The sequence below is a fragment of the Sorex fumeus genome, unplaced genomic scaffold (genome assembly GCF_029834395.1).
Source record: "Sorex fumeus unplaced genomic scaffold, SorFum_2.1 ptg000083l, whole genome shotgun sequence".
Classification (NCBI taxonomy): domain Eukaryota; kingdom Metazoa; phylum Chordata; class Mammalia; order Eulipotyphla; family Soricidae; genus Sorex; species Sorex fumeus.
In genome coordinates, this window is record NW_026606140.1 from 13,399,732 (window position 1) to 13,424,205 (window position 24,474).

Below are 24,474 nucleotides of genomic sequence, written 5' to 3' on the forward strand. Positions count from 1 at the left end.
ACACTCAGAAAAGAGCACCCCACCCCCACTCCCCCGCAGCCTTTCTGCAAGACGGATCTGACAAAAGGCAGAGGTGTAATGGGGTGGGCGGTGTGTGTGTGGGGGGGGTGTCTTGGCTGGCCTCCTTCAAGCTGTACCGCCAGGCTCTGCAGAGAGAAGGATGCAGAAACTCTTCTTCTGGGCTTTGGAGAAGTGACTGATGAGATGATAATGAACAGGCTCGTCGGGGCGCACACGCTGTATAAACACTGACCTCTTCCTAAAACCTCAACTGGAGAACAATGCGAAATGCGCTTTGAGTTATTGCCGGGGTTCCCGTGAAATAAAGTTGGCTCATTGGAAAAATCATGTTAAGGGTCTATTTTTTATTTTATTTTTTTTATTTTTTTAGGCAAGGGGAATATTTACGGAGGTATTTTTGGTGGAGGAAGGAAGGGGCTTCTCTGTTCAGTAACCATTGTAAAATGCCGGCAGCAAATCCCCATAACACAACTCGCTAACATTTACAGAAGCTGTTGTGATTAAGTGGGAACCAAGCTACCGAAAAATCTACAACAAGAAGTCAGCAAAGTAAGATCAAGAGACTATAAAGTAAACAATATAGAGAGAATGAAATGTAATTTATTTCCTTGGGGAAGCGATCTGTACCATCGGCAGCTCCAGCATCTCTCTGTGATGAACCCCATCTCCATCCGTGGGAGACTGGCAGTCAGCACATTTGAAAATTGAGAAATGGTGTCTGCGATTTACAAAAAACACAAAACAATTGATTACAACTCTGCAGCGGCCGAAGGGGCGAGCAGCCCATTTTCCAGAAAAACTGAGATGCCAGCAAGCAAGATGAGGTGCTTGCCCAGAACCACCAGGGGTGACTCAAGAAGCCCAGTGAACCAGGGGTGGACAGGGGTGGGAGGGTAGGGGTGGGAGGTGGAGGGGGGCTGGAGACACAAAGGAAAGGTTCAATTTTCACACGGCCATATTTTTTTCCCTTCCTTCCTTCCTTGCTTGCTTTCTGCTCTTGTTTGAATTTGGGGTCACACCTCACTCTGCTTTGGGCTTACTCCAGCCTTTGCTTTCTGGGATCACTCCTGGGAGGGCTCATGGGGTGTTATTGATTGAGCCTGGGTGAGCTGTGTGCAAGGCAAGACCCTTAACCCACTGTACTATCATGCTGCTGGCCCAGAGCATCTCTGCTTTGGTGGGTTTGAACATTGAATATTTGGGGAGCTCCCCCCGCCCTTTGCGCCAAATGCCATGAATGGGGTACGGTCTCCCTTCTTCTTAGAAAAAGCAACTTTGAGGCCTGCAAATAGCAGTTGCTTTTTACTGAACACCTATTAAATGTCTTGGGCAAGTGCAATGCACTCTGTGTGCCATTACCCCTTGTGCGCTTACAACAGCTGTCAGAGCTGCTCAAGAATGAGTCTGTGTTAGGGATGTAGAAACTGAAGCAGCGTGGGTCATCTCAGCCCCAAGAGCTCTAGAGCAAGGCAGAGCTGGACTTGGGGGGCAGGATTGTCTTTACCCAGACCACAAGGTGTTCCCTACTGGCAACAATTGCCATTGTCTTTATTTCATCCCCTGCAGGGCCTTAAGGGAGAGGCTGGGACCAAGAAGATCTCCTCAACGGTTAGGGGTGTTGCTGCCATTGGCCAAGACCCAAGTTGTAAAAGACCATTTTCTCAAAGAGAACTTAAAGCATCAACTTAAAATTTTAATTCTGAGAGCAAAGGGATGCAAAAAAAAGGGGGGGGGGGGCTGGAGCAATAGCACAGTGGGTAGGGTGTTTGCCTTGCATGCAGCCGACCTGGGTTCGATTCCCAGCATCCCATATGGTCCCCTGAGCACCACCAGGGGTAATTCCTGAGTGCAGAGCCAGGAATAACCCCTATGCATCGCTGGGTGTGACCCAAAAAACAAACAAACAAAAAAAGGCGAGGTGGGGATGGGGAAGGGGTTGTTATGTACAGGCCTGTCGCCTGGAAGCATGGAGAAATGCTTTATGAGGTTAATGGCCTGTCCCAGGTGAGGGAGACCAACTGGCTTGTCATTGTGGCCCAGAGGTGGCGGTGCTTTGGTTTTCTTTTGTTCTAGTGACTGACCTGAGTTGCAAACAACTGGAGAAGAAATGCAAAAGGTCAAACTCCCTCAGACAGCTGCCTCGCCAGAGTTCAAATTCAAAAGCTGATCTCCCATTGCAGAGTCAGGCCAGCAACGTTTTAAAAAGTTTGGCAACATCCAAATGCTGGGAAGCTGGGGAGACAGGAGAAAAGTCCTTGCACATTGCTTGAGGGAGTGTGAATTGCTATAACCTTTGGGAAAAGTCTTCCGGCTGTATTTATTAACAATAAAAACACACATTTATTAACAATAAAAAACGAATCCTGTTGGGGGGTTATTCTACAGAAATAAAAGTGTCAGTATATAAAGATATATGGATGGGGATATTTACAGCGCTCTTATTTCGAATAGGGAAAATGCTGAAAAGCACCCGAATGATGGGGAATTGGGGTATGATTGGGTAAATCATGGCACAGGTGTTCAAGGAAACATTCCATAACTAATAAAAATAAAAAAGAATTCTAATATGTAGGCCTACATATTGTATATATAGGTATATTGGTGACAAATTGCTAAGTGTAAGAAAGCAGATTGCAAGGGAATAGCTACGACATGATCCCATTTTCATAAAAAAGTTTAGAAGTTTCCTTCAAAATGTGTCTTTAAATGACATTATTGGGTGTGAGCCTGGAGGAAAGAGAGTCAAGACTCACAACAACTTGTTAACTTTAGTTAGCTCGTGTTTCTGGCCCCTCAGTCTACCTTTTGAATCCCCTAAATTGAATTAGTATTGACTGGGATCCTTACTGGTAACAGTTGATTAACACATAAACCAGAGAGAGGAAAATGTTATTAAGAAAAGGATAAGAACGGCTGGGGAAGTGCTCACTGGATAGATCGAAGCCCTGGAATGCCTTAGGCCCTAATTTTGATTCCGGGGAGAAAGGGGGCTGGGGGATGGTGGGCAGGGGGAGGAGAGACAATATACCTACCCACAAACTGGGCCCATAATGATTGGAAAACAACAATGCAAAAGAGGACCTGTAAAATATAACAGAGGGGTTAAAGTCTTGCCTTCCATGCAGCGGACCCTGGCTCAATCCCTGACACTGTATATGGTCCCCTGAGCACTGCCAGTAGTGACCTGGAGCACAGCCAGGCATGGAGCATAGCACACACCCCCAACTGCACCCCACATACAAACAACAGTGGACAAAAACAAAAAGAAAAGTGGATGCATGCAATTCTGAAGTATGTTGTCCAAGGGGCCAGCTAGATTTCCTTCCTGATTTTTATTCCTGTACTGCTTGACTTGCTACAACCAACATCTTGTTTCTTGGGTTATTTACAATAAAAATTAATCCCATACAATGCAGATTGGCGGGGGAAAAATCTCCACGGAGGTGACTGGGTATCACTTCCGGTTGTGTAAGGCTGACAAGGAGACTCCCAGTCCTGTAAGTGACTGATCACTGTCTATGGGGCCAGGCTCTAGGCTAAGAACATTTCCTGTGTCATCTCTCCACTCCCTCAATGCGCAGGAAGAAACGGGGTGGGGGGGGGGGCAGGGGTTAAATGACCTGCTTAAAGCTGCACAGCTAGTGCACGACAAAGCAGGGATTGGAACCCAGGTGGGTCATCCTCAGAAGTGACATTCTGAACTTTTACAGAATGTTCCCACCCTGCAGCTGTGGCAGCTTCCTGTGGTCTTTCTAATAGATGGTTCCTCCTCTGCTCATATTTTTGCTTCCAGTTTCTCTCTGCCACTATGTTTGGTAACCGTGAAAGGGAAGTAACCTGCCGTTCTCAGAAGCAAGCCTGAGACTTGGGTGCAGCGTGCAACTACTGTCGTTTGCTTGGGCAGCAAGCGTTCTTACAAAAGGCGGGGGAACTAAGGTATGAGTTTGCTTCTGCGTAGACCCTGCATTCCAGTAGTCCAAGAGCCTGGCTGCTTCGTGGCAAGACCGCTGATGGTTTTCGTTTTGTTTTATTTTCATCTTATCTCCCGAATCTTTCCATCAGCTCCCAGTGATATCAACTGGTCAGCTGCGCAGAGAATCGACGAATTTCAGGCTTAGAAATGACCTGAATGGTCACTCAGGCTGTCCTTTCACACAAGAGGGAGCTGAGGCCTCGGGAGGCAGAGCAGGAGCCCAGGGGCACTTCTGAGACTGGAACTGGGTTCCCCTGAGTCTCATGCTGCATGCACGTTGCCAGGGTGACCACATGTGGCACTTCTGCCCTTTTCTCTTCCACTCTGGGGCCATGGCTGCCATCTGAGGAGATGTCCCACACTGAGATCTTTTTCCCTTTGGTCTAGCGTTGTTTATTTGCCTTTAAAGTTACTTGCATGGTGCTGTCTTGTGGACTTTGGCATTTTAATTGTATTGATTGGTAGCATTTATAACTTAACACATTGGAATGGGAACACACACACACACACACACACACACACACACACACAGAAAGAAAATGCAAATACTACAGTGAAAGTAATTCTTCTCCCCACCCTGACACCTCATCCCTAGAGGCAATGGGTATTACTAGTGTCTTGTGTAACCTTCCAAGGATATCTCAATTAATAATCTATTTTTGAAATGATTCTCTATTAGTATACACATAGTACTAACTCATTACTTTTAATGGCTGTATGGGATTCAATTACATTAACAACTCCCCAAATGATGGGCATATAGATTGCTTCCAGTTTCGCCCTACAGACAGTACAACAGTTCATCCTCATACTACAGGTCTTCATAGATGGGTGCAGAACCTCTGCAACACATACTTCTGGAACTAGACTTGTTGAGTCAGGTAGATGCATTATGCGTTTTGGTATTTTCCAAATTGACACCCATAACTATGGTGCTAATTCATATTCCTACCTTCACATTCTGTCTTAGCTTTTAAAATAACATCAATACCTATGATGGCTTCAATTTCTGGGGTGGTTTTGGGGGTGGGCATGGCATACCTGGCAATAATCAGGGTATACTCTGGTCTGGGGTTCTGGGGTTGCTCTGGTGGTGTTTGAGGACCATCAAGTGCTGGGCTTGAACCCAGACTTCCTCCATGCAAATCGTGCGCTCCAGCCCTTTATGCTGTGTCCATAGCTCTCAATTTTTCTTATGATGTGTCCTATTTGTTCTGGGCTGCTATAATACTAGATTTCTGGGCTGCTATATGCCATGGAATGGGTGGTTTAAGAACAGAAATTTGGGCCAGGGTCATGACTCAAGGGGGTAGAGCACATGGCTGGCTGCTCCCTGACATTGCATGGCCCCTGAAACACCACCAGGTGTGACCCTCACCACAACCAACAACAACAGTATCCTCAAAGCCTGAAATTTATTTTTCATGGTTTTGGAGGCTGCTACAACTCATAATTTCACATAGAAGTGCTCTTTCCGATGATGTCTCCAGGTGGCAGAGGGTGGGGGCAGAGCTTTCTCCCTCACCTGTGTTATATTTTAACTCATGTGAGAGAGATGGTTCTTGCATCCGGGGAGGTGGTTCTGGCAGTGCTGGGGGTGGGAGCCATGGGAGGTGCTGGGGACTGAACCTGGGTCAGCAGTGTGGAAGGCAGTGGCCTACCCTCTGTTCTGTCTCTGCAGCCCCTCACATGTGCCTTTGAAAGAGCTCTGCTCCCATCCAGAGCGTTGGACCCTTCTGACTATTTAATTACCTCTCTGCCTGAAAATGCCAGAAAAGGGGAGTATGGTTTTAATGCAGGAATTTCGGGCAGGGGGCACACTCAATCCAGCATGCCATGTGACATTGAAATTTATTTACTTATTGGTCACAACTCAGTGACACTCAGGGCTTACTTACTCCTGGCTCTGCACCCTGGGGTCACTTCTGATGGTTCTTGGGAACCATAGGGAGTGCAGGGACCAAACCTGGGTCAGTCTTTTGCAAGGCAAGTACCCTACCTACTGTACTATCTCTCCTGATAACTCCCCTGAACACCTTTGAATATAATTTAAAAGGCATATGTCTTAGGCTGGAGTCATAGTTATTAAAAAAAATAAAATGCATGTGTCTTTTCTATTCTGTAAACTATGATATTTAGTCATTTTTAAAAAATTAGGTGTTGCTCTGAGATACTTAAAAAGACAAATTCTTGGGGCTGGAGCGATAGCACAGCGGGTAGGGCGTTTGCCTTGCACGCGGCCAACCCGGGTTCGATTCCCAGGATCCCATATGGTCCCCTGAGCACCGCCAGGAGTAACCCCTGTGCATCGCTGGGTGTGACCCAAAAAGCAAAAAAAAAAAAAAAAAAGACAAATTCTCTTTTTTATTTCTTTCTTTCTTTCAATTTTTTGGGTCACACCTGATGGTGCTTTGATATGAGGTGATTCTGCGCTTAGGGATCACTCCTGGCAGGTTCAGAACACATGGGGTGTTGGGGATTAAACCCGGGTCGACCCTGTGCAAAGCAAGCGCCTAACCCACTTATCTCTCGGGTCCCCAAAACCCAAAGTTTTGAAGAATGAGAATTTTGTGGCCAGGTGTGTGGGATTGTGGGATGAAAGCTCTGTGGGCTAGAAATACACCTGGATATGATGGACGTTGCCAGATGCCTCAGACTGACTTCTTTCCTCTCTGAAATACTTTCATCAATGGCCCCTTAGTAGAAACACACCACCGTGGCCTGAGGCCAGAGGGCTGGCAATTACGAAGGCTTCAACCCACAGCAGGCAGGACACAACCCAGTTCCCTAACCACTTACTTGTGCTTCTGCAGCCAGAGCCCCGGGAGACTCACACATTACCTGGATGAGTCTGGCCTTGTCCTTTCACCTTTTCGGATAGTTTTTTTTGTTTGTTTTGTTTTTTGGGTGATAACCGACGATGCACAGGCATTAGTCCTGGCTCTGCACTCAGGAATTACTCTCCTGGCCTTGTCCTTTCACCTCTTTGGATAGTTGTGTTTTTTCTTTCTTTTTGGGTCATATCCAACGATGCTCAGGGAGACAGTCCTGGCTCTGCACTCGGTGTCAGGGGACCATATGGGATGCTGGGAATCGAACCCGGGTCGGCCTTGTGCAAGGCAACCGCCCTACCCGCTGTACTGTAACTCCAGTCCCGCTTCGGATAGTTTAAGGGCCACCCCAGCACCAACTTTACGTGGCTGTTGTGGGCACTGTGCGAAATACCATGAACAAAGTGCGCGTGGGTTATAACACAGGCTCAGAGCACACACTGTAACAGGCTCGGCTCTGGCTTTGGCGGTCTTTTGTGCTCGTTCCAAAGCCCAAGTCACACGCGGGTCTGAGATGTCTCCTTTGATCCGCTCCCTCTTTCCTTTCTCTGCTCTCCGAGCCCAGGCCCCTGGCACAAGCGGCTCTTCCGAGCGAGCGTGGATGCTGGGAGCCGTGACTTTCTCCTCCTGTCTTTGCCCAGAGCACTTTTTCTGGCTGGGCGAGCAGGGCTCCTCTGGACTCCAAATGTTCTGGGGGAAATTACTGAATGAATGGAACGAGGTGGGGGAGGGGGAGGGTGTTCCCGACACAGCCCAGCGCAGTGCCTGGCACTTGGGACACTTTCCGTCGCGGGGCAAGGAAGGGCTGGGGAACCACGCGACGGAGGCATGGCCGGACGGGTGAACGGATGACGGACGCAGGGAGGGACAGATGAAAGGTAGGTGGCTGGTGGCTGGCTGGACCGACGGAAAGACGGACGGGTGGTGGGCGCAGGGAGGCAGGGACCCAGCGCCTTAGCAGGAACTCGGGAGTCACTTCTGCATTCAGTGCACAGAGCCAGTGAGCCAGTCGGCGCTCGCTCACGAAGCGGTAGCCCTGGACCACACTGCACGCACAGACACAGACACAGACACAAAAAGAAACCCCAGGGCGAGCGAGCGAGCGAGCGAGCGCCGGCTTCTCCGTGCAGGGGTGCCGGCCGGGGTTCCAGTCCCGCCGCCGCCGCCGCCTCCTGCCAGCTGTGCGACCTCGGGCAAGTGACTTAATCTCTTTGTGCTGCAGTTTTCTCCCCTCGAGGGGCTGCCGGCCGGGCGAGACCTCGAGGAGTCACTCCCCCGAGCGCTCGGCCCCGCCGCCCGGCCCCCGCGAGCCCCCTCGCGCCCCGCCAGCCGGCCCGGGCGACCCCGGGGGCGGCGGCGGCGGCGGCGGCGGCGCGGGGGCCACGCGAGCGAGAGCCTCGGGCGCGGCCGCCACGGGCGTGCCCCGGGCTCGGCGCGGCGCCCACGCGGGGCAGCCCCCACCCGGCCGCGGCCACGCCGCCCGCCCGCCGCCCGCCCGCACTCCTTTCTCTGCCGCTCCCGGCCCGAGAAGCCAGCCGCGCTCGGCTCAGCAGCGCCGCCCGCGAGCCGCCGCCGCCGCCGCCGCCGCCGCGCCGGCCCCTCCCCCGGCCGCCCCCGCCCCCCCGCGGGCCGGCGCCCGTCACGTGACGCGCCGCCGGCCAATGGCGGGCCGAGCCGCGGTCGGCGGCCGCCATTGCTGTCAGAGCGAGCGAGCCAGGGAGGGAGAAGCGAGGCTGACTGGGGAGGAGGGGGGGGGTGGGGGAGGAAGAGGAAGGAGGGGACGTCGCTCGGCTGCCGGGGTCGCCCGCTGGCTCCGTCCGCACCCCCCCCTTCGCGAGTTCGCGCTCCGCGGCGGCGGCGGCGGCTCCGAGGCGGCGGCTCCGGGGCTCGCCTCTCCTCGCGCGCCGGCGGGGGCCGAGGGGACTCGGCGGCTGGAGATAAACAAGGCGGCGGCGGCGGCGGCGGCTGAGGCGCAGCGAAGGCGGAGGCGGCGGCCGGCCGGGAGGCAGCGGCGGCCCCGCCAGGCGGGGGAGGGCGCCGGGCCGCGCGGACAGCGCCCCCCGCCGCCGCCGCCGCCGCCGCCCGAGCCGCGGGCGCCGCGGGAGCCGGCCGGAGCCGCGCGGCCGCCGCGGGGAGCCCCCCCCCGGCCCGCGCCCGCGCCCGCGCCCGCGCCCGCGCCCGGGCCCGCCGCCCCCGGCGCGCCGCCGCCGCCGCCGCCGGAGCCGCCGCCGGAGCCGCCGCCGCCGCCGCCGCCGCGGCGCCTCCTCCTCGCGCCGCCCGCCCGGCCGGCGGCCCTCGCGCCCTCCCCCGGCGGCGGCGGCGCGGCCGCCCCGCGCGCCCCGGCGACGCGCCGCCGCCCGGCCCGGCCTCGCCTCGGACGCCCCGCTCCGACATGCCCCGCTCTGGCGGCCGGGCTCGCGGAGGATCATGACTGCGGCGGCGAACTGGGCGGCGAACGGGGCGAGCCTGGAGGATTGTCACTCGAACCTCTTCTCGCTGGTGAGTCGCCGGCGCGGCGCGGCGCGGCGCGGCGGGGCGGGGGCGGCGCGCGCGGGGCCGCGGGGGTGCGCGCGCGCGCGGGTGCGAGTGTGAGTGTGTGCGAGGGGCCGGGGAGGGGGCTCCAACTTTCTCCTCCCGCCGCCGGGACTTCGCCCCTCCCTCGCCTCTCCCCCCGCCGCCGTGCCCCCCGCCTCCCCCGCCCCGCCCCTCCTTTCTGGACCGTCTCCCCCCCGCCTTGGACCCCGGCCAGTGTTTATTTGGCTCTTTAAAAAATCATTTGTGAGCCGCGGCCGCCGCCGCCGCCGCCGCTCGCCGTGGAATTTGCATGTGCGAGTCTGCGAGCTGCGGATTCTGGGTCGCACTTCCAACGCCCACCCCCACCCCGCCGCGCCCGCGGGATCGCAGCCCGCTCGCTCCCCGCCCCCCGGCCCCGGCCCGGCCCGGCCCGGCCCCCCTCCTGTGGGAAGGCGCTGCCGGGCGCTGCCGGCCCCCTCCGCAGCCCCCTCCGCGCCCCGCGCTTGGCTTGGCTTCGCTTCGCCTCGCCCGCCTTCTGGGGGGCGGCAAACATTGTCCCCCCCTTCTTCCTTTCTCCCCTTCCCCTTTAAAAATTCCATCCTGACACCTGCGATTCCGCCCGAGCACGCTCGCCCGGACGGCCGCGATTGTGTGGGGCGAAGGGTGCCGGCGGCCCGGCGCTCGGGCGGCGGTAAACACTGCGCGGACGCCCGGGCCGCGCTCGGCCCCGAGCCCTTTGCACCGCGAGGCGGCGGCGGCGGCCCCCGCGACCTCCGCTCCGCCGCTTGCCTGCTGGCTCCAAACTGTGTTTCTCGCTCCCAGCCGCGACGGATGCACACACACGCACATGCACACACAGACGCACACGCACACAAAAGCAACAAGCGGGGCGGTCGGACCACGTCCCTTTCAGCTGCCCGGGCCGCGCCGGCTCGCGCGCTCGCGGCCTCGCTCCGGTAATTGACAACTTTTGCTGGGGATCCCGGTCGCCGGCCTCGCCGCCCGGCGCGGCTGGCTCGGGGTGTCAATTGTTCTCCCGCAGGCCCGGCGCCCGGCCGCGCGGCTTAGAGGCGTGGAAATTGAAGACGTCCAGGGCTGCAGCGACTCTCTCTCTCTCTCCCTCCCTCCCTCTCTCTCTCTCTCTCTCTCTCTCTCTCTCTCTCTCTCTCTCGCTTTTCTCACCCCCCCACCCTCTCTCCCCTTCTTTCCTTTTTCCTGGCGGGGGCGGTGACATTTGGTGGTAAATGCCATCTTTGCTTTTTATTGGGTCGTATTACCTCGCTCTGAAAACATTCCCGTTGTTAAACCTGGCGTTTAGGCTAATAATTGCAGTGCGTGGTCTTTAAATATGTGCTTTGTGCATGAGTTACTGTATGTATAGCTATGTGCCCGGGAGACTACGAATTTGTTTAAATATTGAGCAAAGATTTGTAAACAGATGTAAGGCAATTATGTTTCAAGCGTAGAATATAATTGGAAAATTGGCTGCACGGTTTGTTTAATTCAGTCTTTAAAAAGCCCAACTTATTTTAAGTTGTGCACCCTTTTTTTTCGGGGGGGGGGGAGACTGCTTTTCCAAAAACATGCATTTTAAAAACTATTTTCTGCAACCTCTGTTGAAGATAGAGGCATTATTTCCTCTTAATCCTTGTTTACACTGGATAAATAATTTAGTGTTCAAATTGTAATTAGTTACATTTAATTATGGGTAGCATAGATGCTTGCTTTCTTTGAGACTAGCGGAGAAATACAAATTCTTGCCAACTTTTCAAGTGGAAGTGTTATTTTATTAAATATGTCTAATTATCTATAGGGATAAAAAATCAAAACGTGATTTTTTTTTTTTTACCTACAAAGGATGAATTACATAGCATCTGTGCTTTTACTATGGTAAGATTAAGTCATATTGTTTTTCCTTCCAGCGTTTTAGTTCAGATGTTTAAACGTCAATTATAAGTTGCCATTCTTTCTCTTAGTATTGTGATAATTTCCCCTTGATCTCCTGATATGTGGGAATTAAGTCATTCTGTCTTCTCTTTTCTCCTCTCTGTCTGTCATTTATTATTAGTCAGGTTCAGGGAGTTTCATAGATTAGCAAACATATTGATTAAGGGATATTTAAGATGGTTTTTGTTTGGCGGCTGGTGACCACATTGACACTTTAATAGGTAATTAAAATAACCAAGTAGACCAATATTAGTGAGGAGAAATCCTCCAAATTACCATATATCATGCTGACTGGTAATGGCTTGTGTATATGTGGCTAATTTATATACAGCAGGTTTTGTAGACAACCGAAAGTGCTTTATCCGTGTGTCCAGTCTTTGAAGTATGTAATTTATTTTTTGTTTATTTTAAGCTTAAAAGTCAGGATGACAGTGTTACAGGGGTGTTTGAGATTTTGGGAGAAGAGGTTTTTCTAGGACAGAATTTTGCGCTTGTAAAGGTTTGCTCTTTTAAATCTCTCTCTTAAGTCAATTTAAGCCAGTGTTGATTCTTTGATATACTTACAAAAGTAGAATGATCTTTGTTACCTAAACTGTAATAAAAATGAAAAAAAAGAGTGATCTTTAGTAGCAACTTTGACTTGTAGAAATGTATAGGTTCATTCATTTTCTTTGGCTGTGTGGAGGGTGGATAAGGTGCTCATATTTCATAAACGACTAATGGGTTAAAAAAGGTGTTGATTATTTTCAATGTAATTTTATATTAAGATTTTCTTGACTTAAGTATAGCAGCATCCCAGAATATAAAAATGTTGCCTAAGTTTATCTTCATGCCTAATCATTGTGTGGAATGCTTAATTTCAAAGGAGATAAAAACCATCTATTCAAAATAAAGCGTATGAGAGCTTTGTGTTTAATAATAATAGCAAATAGTGATGATGGGGCTGTAGAACATAGATGTTTTCAGCCTGTAGTTATTCTGAGCGGAGAGAAGTACTGTGAATAAGAATTTGCTTAGATACTCACTAATGTCATTGAAGTATAAACCTAGAGATTAAAGTTCTGTGCCACACTAATGACCCACCCACTTTATTACCTTGAGGTGTTCATTATGGCTTAGCAAAAGTTTATTGTGCAATCAGTGTCTTAAGATTTTTGTTAGTCTTTTGCTGGTTTTGTTTGTTTGTCTGTTTGCTTGCTGGTTTTCAACTGCAAGGCATCAATTTTCCTAAGTTCTCTGTCACCCTGTCCTGATTTCCTATCACGTGAAAATGCCTTTGTGTGTATATATGATGTTGGCCGTTGTATGTGTTGCTTAGTCTTGACTATTCTGAGAGTTTGGTAGCTGCTGCGTAAGTACCTGCCTGACTGCCTTTGTGACTCAAAACTATTTTCTCAGACTGTCCATCACATTTCTAGGAGACTCTTGTTGTGTATTCAGTCAACCAGAATATAGTTAAGTGAGTTAAGTTTGCCTTTTTGGGAAAGTAACAGTACACCCTACGGTATGACAACTCACTTTTGTGAGAAAACATGTTTTCCAGATGTAAGTATATCACTAGTTTTGCTTCTCTATTGAGATGATAGTGAGTGATTTTGTACCTTTTAACTAGATTTAAGCAAGTGCTTTTGGACATAAGGTGATCTAATTCTTAGGAATTAGATTTAAGCATGTACTTTTTGATATAATGGGATCTAAATCTTTGGTATTAGATTTAAGCGTGTCCTTTTTGACATAAGGTGATCTAATTCTTGCTCCACATTCATGTTGTTTTGTTTGCTTAAACTCTTCCTATTGGGTAATCCTGTGATAACATATTCCTCCTCCCTTATTTCAGATACATACATACATTAGTGCTTAATTCTTATTAAGGACCATTACTTCCATATTTGAAACAAAACTTGTTGTGTAATTTTAAGGTAATCTGTTTTTGACTTTTTTTTTAATGTAGGAGTACTGCTATTTATTCAGCCACTGATCAGCTGATTGAATTGGGCATGAACTCCACTGACTTTTTTTTTCTTAAGAGATTACATTTTTTTTTTTGCAGAAAGGAGAGATAGTTTTAAATGCAGAAACTTCTAGCTCTATTCTTAGAGTCAAAATCAAATGAAGAAGACTACCAGTTGAAAATGAGAATGGTTTTTCTATCATCTCAAGTGCCAAAATACACGGGATATCTTTTTCATTCCAATTTCCTATTTTAGTATTTACATTGAAATCTTTTTCTTAATGGTTCATTTTCTTTAATGAAAATATTTATAATTTGCAGATATGTATTTTTGTTGAGCATTTTGTTGTTACTAGCACATGGTGTTAAAGTATTTATATATGTTTAATAGCAATAATTGCCACCCTGTAATAGTTGCCATATTAACCTCCAATTGCTAGTAAATATTTTTAAGTACATAATAGACAGCAATTTAAGACATAGTGTTGCAGTTTACTGGACTGTTTAAAAGAGCCATTTGTAAGTGTGATGAGTTCATAATTTTAAAGAGAAAATAATGTACCTAAGACTTGTATGCTACAAAATATGTTACTGTGTTATTGCTTGAGGTGCTTATTAGAGGAAGTTAGATTGGGGTGTTTCTTCCTTGTGAGAATAAAAGCAGGGGAATGCCTTAGGACAATATGAATTTGCTTAGTTTATGCCAAGTATTTATATAGCTTATCATTTTTCTCTGAAGCATTTTGGTCATTGTTCCAGGATTAATATTTATTTTGGGGAAACAAATCTCTTAAGCATTTCTTTAGGTAATCTAGTTGTGGATTTTATTAATTAAGGATGGAAAAATTGATTCATCTTTTTTGTTCACTGGATAATTCAGCCTTGTTTAATTGTGAATTAATTGTATTCAGCTCATACTTCAAGATATCTCTTCTGCTCTTGAGGTTAATAAATACCCTGTAACTAATTTGTACTATGTGCTATAAGTTATAACCATTTACAAAAGATAACTCTGTTGTATAGTGATATTGGTCAAATTAATTAAAATTGAGGTTAAACTATCTCATTGTAGATAGTAATGAGACTATCTGAATTTTTTTAAGTGAACAATTAATTCGGGTATCTCCCAAGTTTTACTTAAAGATAGAAAAGATTCTTTCCTGAAATAGTTTAGTCTTGATAGAATCTTCTAATAGAATCCAGAGTGTAGCTTCATGACAGAGCTCCTGCCTGGCTTGGGTGAGACCTGGGTTCAGTCCTAGCAGCATGCAAAGTGACAGTGAGAGCCATAACACCACCACTGCCACCAGCTCTGCCATCATATCATCTCTGCCTCTTTTAAATTCGTAATAGAAGGCACTGATTTATTTTTCTAAAAGTGAATGATAACATTTATTTTGTAGAAGCTAGCTAGTGTGGAGACTAGACAAAGTTTATGAGAATAAGTGGTTGGATGTTGGGTGCACTAAATTGTGCATCACAACCATTTATTAGAAGTGGAGAAAGGATTTCTGCAGCATTGCAATTAATATCATTTGATTAAAATATATTGTGTAGGTATTTGTCATTAGGATTTCTGTTTTGTTTTATAAACATATAAACATATAAAAATTGCCCTTAATGCAATTGCATAGTGAAGTAATTAGCCTAAAAATGTGCTGTATACTTAAAACACACACACACACACACACACACACACACACACACACGTTTCTCATTTGTTTCATAGAATTTCCTTAGAGTTTTGGGATTAATCAATATTTGTAATGTGTCCTTAGAATTTAGGACATTCTCCTGCTGATGAGTCATTTAACTTCTTTTTGATCCTGTCCAGATAATTTTTTCTTAAAGTATATGATTTCATTGTTTATTTGAAAGATTTGAGGGTGTTAGCTTTGTTCTGTTTGGGGAATTCCCTTCATTACATAAGGGATGTGCTTTTTCATTAATCTTGGTAAATATTAACATAAACAAAGAATTATGAATTCAGGCACATATACATGAGTGAAATAGGCATGCTTGCCCAAGTTTTGTTTAATATAAAGTCATTTACGTACGTCTGCATAGTTTTCTATCTTCACTTTAATTGATACAAAATTATTTTAAATTCTGTTTAAGTGTTTATTGGTGTTTATTCCAGGGCCAGTTCTCCTACTCTGCAATATTTTTATTATTTAATTTTAAAAAGCATTGTTAGTATTGTGTAGGGTTCTGTCTTCATAAATTGGTTGTAAGAAGTCTTTTAGGGACTCCTTCATAACCTATGTTCATATTAATGTTTTAGTTTGGAATCAAGTTTTTTTTTTCTCCTAAGTAACCTTTGCCCCGTTCTTTATAGATGAGAATTAGAAGAATAAATTGTATCCATAGGAAAGTATTATTTCATAGCCATTTCCATGCAGTGATTTATGATGTGTATGCCTGAATGTTTATTTTCTGATTTAAAATTAATTGTGGTAGAATCTTATAAAACTCTATTTCTACTTCTGAAATAACACAGAATCCTGATTGTCAGCTTTCTTATATTATACTTTCTCCAGCACAGTGAAATTCCATTAAAGGAACCTCCTGAGTTGATGCCATTTGTGTTTTTATTTTGCGTAGTTTAAGTTTGTTAACTCTAACTTAAAAAACGGAAAAGGTGGGACAGGAAAATGGCTTAAAGTGCTGGAGCCAACTCCTTGCTTTCTCCTGGTCTCTTGAAGGAACATCTTGTCAGGGAACAGCTCAAGCTAATACCACCCTTTGTGTGGCCCCAAGCCCCCCCTCTAAAAAAATAAAAAAAGGTGGGAAGGGAAAAAGAATTAGATAAACTTGTAGATAAATGTTTCTTGTTTTCTCAGTCTTTTTTCTTTCTTTTTATTTTTTTTTAATGTAATCAAGCCTTTTTGTTTTTGTTTTCATGTTTTGGGGCCACACCCACTAGTGCTCAGAGATTATTTCTGGTTTTGCACTCAGGAATCATTCCTGGTGGACCCTCTGGGATGCTGGGGATCGAACCCCAGTTAGCCCTGTGCAAGGCAAGTGTCCTAACTGCTGTACTGTCACTCTGGCCCACTGACTGTAATCAAGTCTTAATTTATATTAAATCACTACATTAATTGGATATACTTGTAATTGATGTTAAAATTAAATTTGTGGGAATTATTTGTCTCAAGGGCTGGAGCGATAGCGCAAGTAGGTAGGGCGTTTGCCTTGCACGCGGCCGACCCGGGTGACCCGGGTTCAATTCCTGTGCCCCTCTTGGAGAGCCCGGCAAGCTACTGAGAGTATCTTGCCCGCATGGCAAAGCCTGGCAAGCTACCCATGACGTATTCGATATGCCAAAAAGCACAGTAACAACAAGTCTCATAATGGAGACGTTACTGGGCCCGCTCGAGCAAATCCCCAGCGCCCCCTCCCTCAAATGGATGACTTTATGAGGAGATGCTTTTGTCTAACACGTAAGAAGCTTCTTTATAATAGTCTTATATTATTTCATTAAATTGGAAAGATGATAGATCGGAGAGCTGATAAGTAAGATATTCCAAAAAAAGATAATTGGTGTAAAAACGTTTTGTATTTGCAATTCTCATCATCGGGTTTTAATGTCTTAAAGGAATAAGGGAATAAATAAGGTTCGAAAACATCTAACTCATAACTAGCTCCCTCCTTCCCTGACATTGTTTTTGGGCCACTCCAGGCATCCTCAGGGGTTAGTCTTGGCTCTGCACTCAGAACTTTCGCTTGGTGGTGTTTGGGAGATCCTTTGGGATGCTGGGGATCGAATCCTGGTTGGCCTTGTGCTGTACTGTCTCTCCAACCGCCATCTTCCTCATTTTTGAAGTAGGTCAAATGTCTCCTTTTTGCAGGTTTCCCTGACTGCCACAGGCAGAACTTGTCATTCTTGCTCCTGTCCTATACCTCCTCCTATGCATCTCTGATAAGCAAGTGAGCTTCTGTGGGGCAGTGACCCTGTCTAAATTATCTTACATTCTCCTCAGAGTTAGGTACTCATTTGTTAAACTAATGAACTTCACTGGACTGCTGGTCTCTTATCTTATTCCTTAAGTGAGTTCTCATTTAGGTCCTTATCACAGTTATTTTTCTGATCCAGTTTATATGCTTAGCTCTAATTTCTGAATGTTATCTAGAAAGTACTTAGTATACTTTGGTAATGTGAATTCCAGAAAAATCTTCATTGAAGCTAATTTGAACTAATCAAGAGGTGTGTGCTTATTCCTCAAAGAAATTCAATTAGTTTTAAAATTGTTTTTTGTGAGGGTTCTGTAATGTAGTAGGCAACCTGTAGATTCTGTTTTATTAGACATTTTATACTTCTTTTGGAAATTTCATTTGGGGTTTGACCTATAATTCCTTCATTTTTATTGTTTAAGCTATATAGGAGGGAGTTTTTCAACTTTATAAGACTGGATCTTCTATAACATTAATAAATAGGACCTTCAACAATTGATAGGATTTATATGTTACAAGATTGCTTCCCTCAAGCAGTAGGCAGAGAACAGGTAATAGAAAAAATTGAATTATAGCCAGTTTTTAAAATCATAGATCAGGTTGGTACCCACAATGGTTCTGTACTCTAGTTTCTCCTGTAAACTTAATGGAAAAATCATTTTGAGTGACTTTTAAAGAAACCACTTAGATAATCAGTGCTTTTTAATAGGAAGAGACTTCTAGCAGATCATAGCTGAAGTTTAGAGTAGGCAGGTTGCCGTTCCAATCAGGAAGTTGCAATAACAAAATGGCAGTTATATTTGTACTTTTGAAGGGAGAACAGAAGATTAAATTGTTCTTGCAGTTTTCCTCAGAAGTAAGTCGTGATTGAGAAGAAAAACTTGAAAACTTTATATGATTAGTCATTTTCCATTTGTGTATATGATTCACAGCTGATGGTATATCGCTACTACACTGGTTGTTTTTGCTGCACCAATCCTGCGCTATGACTACTGGCTCAGAGTGGAAATTGGACTCGGGCTCTTGTTTGGTAGTTTAAGCTATTAACTCCTTGGCAGCTCTGGAGTGCTTCTTTGAACTTTAAATAGCAGTTCTATTAACATTTTGAGATTTGTCTCAGGGACTGTCAGAAATAGCACTTAATAAATATCTTTTTTTGTCTTAAATACTAAATCACATTTTAGTCTTACATGCATGTCACAGCCCCACTATGTTTTGAATAAAGTATACACTAGTCCTCAACTGCTGGCTAATTTCTTTATTCCACTTGAATAATGTGACAACATCTAAAAAATATTATTTAGCCCCTGTTGAAGGAAGGAATCCTCCCTCCCCTGACCCCTGACACACACACCACATATGTAGTTTTTTTTTTTTTAAGTAGTCATGTTGACTAGGAAAAGTGTCTTAAATTTTTTCCACGGTTTCGAATTTTACTTGTAGGTGCTCTGCAGCATTCCAGTACACTAGAACAATTGTTCTGTAATTTGTTTTCACATACAAACCTACCCTGTGCTCTCTTGCTGCAGTTGGTGGTTAGAATTCAAATGCTATTTATGGCAGTATTTTTATGGGGATGAACTTAATTTTTTTCTGTTCCGCAAAGGTCAGGAGCATCTTTCCTCTGACTGTTTTGTTACTCCCTAAAATCTTTTCATTACTGACAGTGGGGGTGAGGACTGACTAGGCGCTCCACTCTTCTTGGCCCAGGAGAGAATTGCTCTCCAAAAGAGAGTCTAGGGGAGAGTGTTGGGAGGGAAGTTCCTCTTCTCTTCTCCCCTTCTCCCCAAGGAAAGAGCAGTCCTTTTGTCCTGAGGATTGAAGCCAGTTTTTTCTTCCCCTCCAGCAGGGATCCACTAATGCTTCCTCTTTGCTGATACACTTTATGAAAACACTGAGAGTAGTGTTAGCTCTGGTGATGTCCTCAGGAAAAGATTTTGTATTCTTTTTCCCTTTAGCTATTACCTCAGCTTCTTCCTTCACTCACCCACAGAGAAAAAACTTTTCTACTTGCTGTTTTGTGTAGTAAATGAGGACTTCTGGGGTGACATGAAAAAAAAAGAATTAGGGGTGAGATTGGGCAGGGTAGCCAATTAACTAGTATTATAGAAATACAAATTTTTTGTTGGAGAAATTTAGGATATATGTAATGAATTTTCAGATAGTGTGCATATACCGAGCATAATTAAAATCTGACTTTGGCTTGCAAAACGCCCAAGGATCTGATACAGATCTGATACCTAAATGTATTATTTAATGTCTAAGGTACTATATGGTCTGTGCAAAGGGGGGAGCATTATGGCAGATGGCTACTTTAGCCAGAAAAACTCAGAAGGGGAATTTTAAATTGAATATTGAAGTATTCTATAGATGGAGCTGGTTGGAGAGGAATGGAGAGGACAGTCTTTGGATGCTTAGTTGACAACTCTCTGTGATCTTGAGAATATTCACCTACCAGAATACTTCTCTTGGCTGTGACTTACTTTAAGCAGCAGTATAAGAACTAATTGAAATCTGATCTTTGTTAGGTGAAAAAGTTGAAGTGTGGTTAGGCCAATGTAGGTTTAGAAATGGTGATGTTAAAATAATTTTTCTAAAATAATTCAGTTCTGAACTTTAAAAAAAGTGCTATGTTACGCAAAATGCTAATGACTAAAGTGACAAATATTTCAGAAACTGGACAGACGTGAATCTTAAACGAGCAGATGGGATATGAAACTAAAAGTGGGAGGTAATCCAAGATGATATAGAAACTATTATGAGAAATGAATTGAGGAAAAACAAGTGTGTTAAGTGATATAACATTTAATAATGTATTTCAAAGAAACCTCTCTAGGATTGCTCTCTTACATAGATAATTTAAAATTGTTGGATGGTGTAGTCTGTTCTTTAAATTTTGTGCATTTAAGATGTAGTTCACATTGTTTCTCATGGAACTTAGACATTTAACTCATGAATCTATAAGGTTGTCATTTGACATAAAATAAAGAAGGATGATGGTTTTCAAAGACAGTTGTGGTCTTTACAGGGCAGAGGTACGAAGTGAAATGCACGTTTGCTAGTTGGGCACTTACTCATTATTGCTATTTGCTTGCACCAGCTATGCTCAAGATTTACTCCTGGTGCTGTGCTCGGGGTTCACTACTGACGGGGCTTGGGCATGTGTACTGCTGGGGATTGAACCTATGTCAGCACCTTCACTACGGTGTAGACTATATTCCTAACCCTCAGCTTGTTATTTAGTTAAAATCATTACTTTCGACAGCCCAGAGAGAGAATATAATAGGTGGAGGAAGGGAGCAAGAGTGATTGTGAAGCAGTCAGTGATGTGGGAATGAGGAGGGTCAGAAATTGAAAGGTGTGCTGAGGATTGTTAGAATTAAGTTTTGTTTCTGTTTTTGGGCCCCCCACCCTGTGTTATCTAGGGACTGTTTTTGGCTCTGTGCTGAGGAATCAGGTATGGGCGTGGCATGGGTGCTGGGGGCTAAAACCCAGGCTCCTGCATGCAGAATAGATGCTCCAGTTCTTTGAACCATATTTTTGGTGCTGAAAGCAATTTTTTTAGAAAGTGAGAGTCTCATTTGTATTTGTAAATTTTGGAGCAATAGTAATGGAGAGACAGAGAGAGATGGAAGATACACATCAAGAACCGAGGGTATGGAGGTCTCGCTGAAAAATAGTACGACACTTCTGAGAAATGAAGGCTGTAACAGTATAAAGAAATGAATAAGTGTGAAGAGAATGTGTGGAGATCACTTCTGTGTAGCTTGAGTGATTTTTTTAAATTCAAAGATTATGTTTATTGAGCTTGAACCTAAATTAACCTAATTTTAAAACTTACTTGAAATGTTTGCATTTTAAACTCAATATGCTTATTGCAGTAACTCATCTTTATTTTCATTTAATGTTTGTTTTAAGTAGATCATATGTCACTTTCATTAGTTGTACACTACAGAGTTATAAAACTAATTTTGAGGTAGTTATGTCAGGACTAACTACTCTATACCTTTGTTCAAATGAGAGTGTTCTTCAGAAATTAGCTATATTGTTAGGACTCAAATACTGATGGCATAGTCCCTAATAATTTTTGGTCCTTTTCCTTCTGAATTGTTTAGAAGCAGTTTAGTCTTCCATCCCGTCTTATTTTATATATTAAAAAATTTTAAAATTAAAATTACTGGGGCAGCACGCCCAGTGTTGCTCAGGAACTAGACATTGCTCAGAGGTTTCTCCAGGCACTGCTGGTGGTCAGACCTGGGACTCTTGCATACACTCCAGCCCTTTGAATTATCTCCTTAGCCTGAAAATCTTTCTTATAAATTTTTTTGGGGAGTTTTTTTGGGTTCCACGTGGAAGTGCTCAGGGGCTATTCTTGGAGTTTTTTTGGGTTCCACGTGGAAGTGCTCAGGGGCTATTCTTGGGTCTGTGCTCAGGATGAAGCCTGGTGATGCTGGGGGACTACACGTGGTGCTAGGGATTGAACCAGTGTCACCTGCATTTCAGAGCAAGCACCATAACCCTTGTACTGGTTCTCTCTCTCTCTGGGCCCCTGAAAATCTTAACTTTAAAGGATGCTGCTTTGTCAGTGTCATTGTTCTTTGAAATTTATTCTCAATAAGTTTTACTTTTTGTTCTAAATTACTGCCGAAGTCTATAATTCATTGCTGACATGAGTGAAAATGCCAGGAAAAGCTCTGATTTTTGATTTATTGGCAAACAACCATTGTAATGTTAGCTAACAATTTTTTCTTGGTGGTTAGTTTCCTTCTTAGGTTCTGAGTCTAGAGATTTGGCATTTTTAGTGCAGTTTCTGTGGAAGGGAACTTTGTAGTTCATTGATTGGCAAGACCAGATATTGGGACAAATTAAGTTGGGAAGGTAGTTAAATTGTATTTTCTGGGAATCAAAGCAAATTCTCACTGGGGAGAGTGGAATTATATAGGTTGTGATATGTCTTTGTCTGTCTAGCCAACATCAAAAAATGTTTCTGAAGCCTGTTTTTGGAGTACTAGAAGGAAGTAATCATTAAGAAAAGCTTTGGGATAAGTGGGTAGCCCCCCACCCCCAAGAAAAAAAGCTTTGGTGGACAGGTAAAATTCTACAACAGTATGTTAAGTGAGTCATTCATCAAAATCTAGTAAGAATCAGTACAGGAATGCCAGGATGGTTCAGCATGTGCAAATCAACCAGTGTAATATAACATATCAACAAAAGGAAAGATAAAAATCATATATTTGTTGAAGTAATTGAACAAGCTTTTGACAAGATCTTAATACCCATTTGTTATAAAAACAATAGATTTGGATAAGAAGGAGCATATTACAGCATAATAAAGACTATCTAACGTCATAGCTAACATCATACTTTATAGTGGAAACTGAAAACTTTTCTCCTAAGATCAAGAATAAGATGAGGCTACTCTTTCTCTCTCTCTCTCTCTCTCTCTCTCTCTCTCTCTCTCTCTCTCTCTCTCTCTCTCTCTGCTATAGCACAGTGGCAAGGCGCTTGCCTTGCACGCAGCCAACCAGGGCCAGCCCTGGTGGTTCGACTCCTCTGCCCCTCTTGGAGAGCCCAGCAAGCTACTGAGAGTATCGCGCCCCCCACAGCAAAGCCTGGCAAGCTAACCGTGACGTATTCAATATGCCAAAAACAGTAACAAGTCTCACAGTGGAGACGTTACTTGTGCCTGCTCAAGCAAATTGATGAACAATGGGAGGACAGTGCTACAAGTGCTTTTCTTTTTTTGTTTTGGAGCCATACCTAGCAGTATAGCTAGGGCTAAGTTCTGGCTCTGTGCTGATCAGTCACATCATTTAGGGCTCAGGGGTGCCAGGGATCAAATCCGAGTTGGCCTCATGCAAGGCAAGTGCCCTACTGCTGTGCTATCTCTCCAGCCCATAGGATGTTCACTCTTATCACTTTTATTCAACTTTGTTTGGAAAACATGGCCAAAGGCATAAGCAAGAAAAAGATGTAAAGGAATTCAGATTGGAGAAGTAGCAAAACTAACACTGTTTGTAGATGACAAGGTAATACATGGAGTACTCCAAGGACTGTACCAAATTACTGGGAATAATAAACAGTAAAGTGGCAAGAAAGGAAATCAATACACAAAAATGTTGCATTTATGTATACAGGCAGTAAATTAGAGGAAAGAGAAATAAAATGGTTCTATTTATAATCTCATCAAAAAGGATAAAATACTTGGGAGTAAGCTTACAAAGAAAGCAAAAGACCACTACACTTAATATTGTACGAGATTGTTAAAAGACATTGAAGAAGACACAGGAATGAAAAGATATCCTGTGTTCCTTAGATTGAAAGAATAAACACTTAAAATGGACATATTTATCTAAAGCATTTTATGGATTCAGTGCAGTCCCTGTCAAAATCTCAACCATGTTTTTCAAGGAAGTAGAACTGAAACTTCTAAAATTTGTATGAAGCAACAAAAGATTCCCAGGTAGTTAATACATTAATGAAAAATTACAACAACAAAAACAGAAGAAAAATGAGGTCTCTCTTCCCTTTACATAATACTATAAAGTAAAAGTAATTAAAACAATATGGTTTTTGAACAAAAATTAGACAGAGACCAATGGAATGAGACCGAAAAGCTCAGAAATTTAGAATAGATGTGCAGTTAATTTGCGACATTGCAGCCAAAACCGTGTTTTGGAGAAAGGATGGTTACATGCAAACAAATGAAAATAGATCATTAATTTAGCAGTGGAAAATTAACTCAGTATGTTAAAGACTTGGGTATTAAGCCTGAGACTATAAAGTAGGTAGACAAAAGTCCACGAACTCATGTGCATCAGCTACAGAGATATCTTTGGGACTCAAATTGGTAAAACAAAAGTAAAAATAAATAAATGGGACTTTTATGCAGTTAAAGAAACCAACACAAAAACAACAAGGTATCTACTAAGAGAAGATATTTTCATATCATAATCACACAAAGGTTTGAATATAGAAAACTACAAATAACTCACACACTTTAAAAAAAGCAAATAACCCAAATATAGCATGTTTTGACAAGGGTGTGGAGAAGGAGTCCTTGTATATTACTGGTGGGAAAGTAAATTGATGTAGCTTTTATGGAAAATTGGAGATTCCTTAAAATACTAAAATTAGAGCATATGACTCAGTAATATTTCTTCTGGCATTTTTCTGCTGTGTAAGTACCACTTGTTAACTGATTTTGCCACTGGAACAACTCCTCTCCTGGTATTTATAGGAAGAATATGAAAATATTTGAAAGAAACATCTTCATTGCAGCA

At 44.5% G+C, this 24,474-nt stretch overlaps 1 protein-coding gene across 2 annotated transcripts in view; it reads left to right on the forward strand.

The window, feature by feature from the left end:
- The first annotated feature begins 9,166 nt into the window (after positions 1 to 9,166).
- Positions 9,167 to 24,474, forward strand: part of MED13L (mediator complex subunit 13L) — a 288,194-nt gene continuing 272,886 nt past the window's right edge. For both annotated transcript variants that reach the window (XM_056131013.1, XM_056131014.1), the window contains exon 1: positions 9,167 to 9,324. In XM_056131013.1, the coding sequence (XP_055986988.1) occupies positions 9,253 to 9,324 (72 nt within the window). In that variant the 5' untranslated portion in view covers positions 9,167 to 9,252. The remainder of the gene's footprint in view (positions 9,325 to 24,474) is intronic.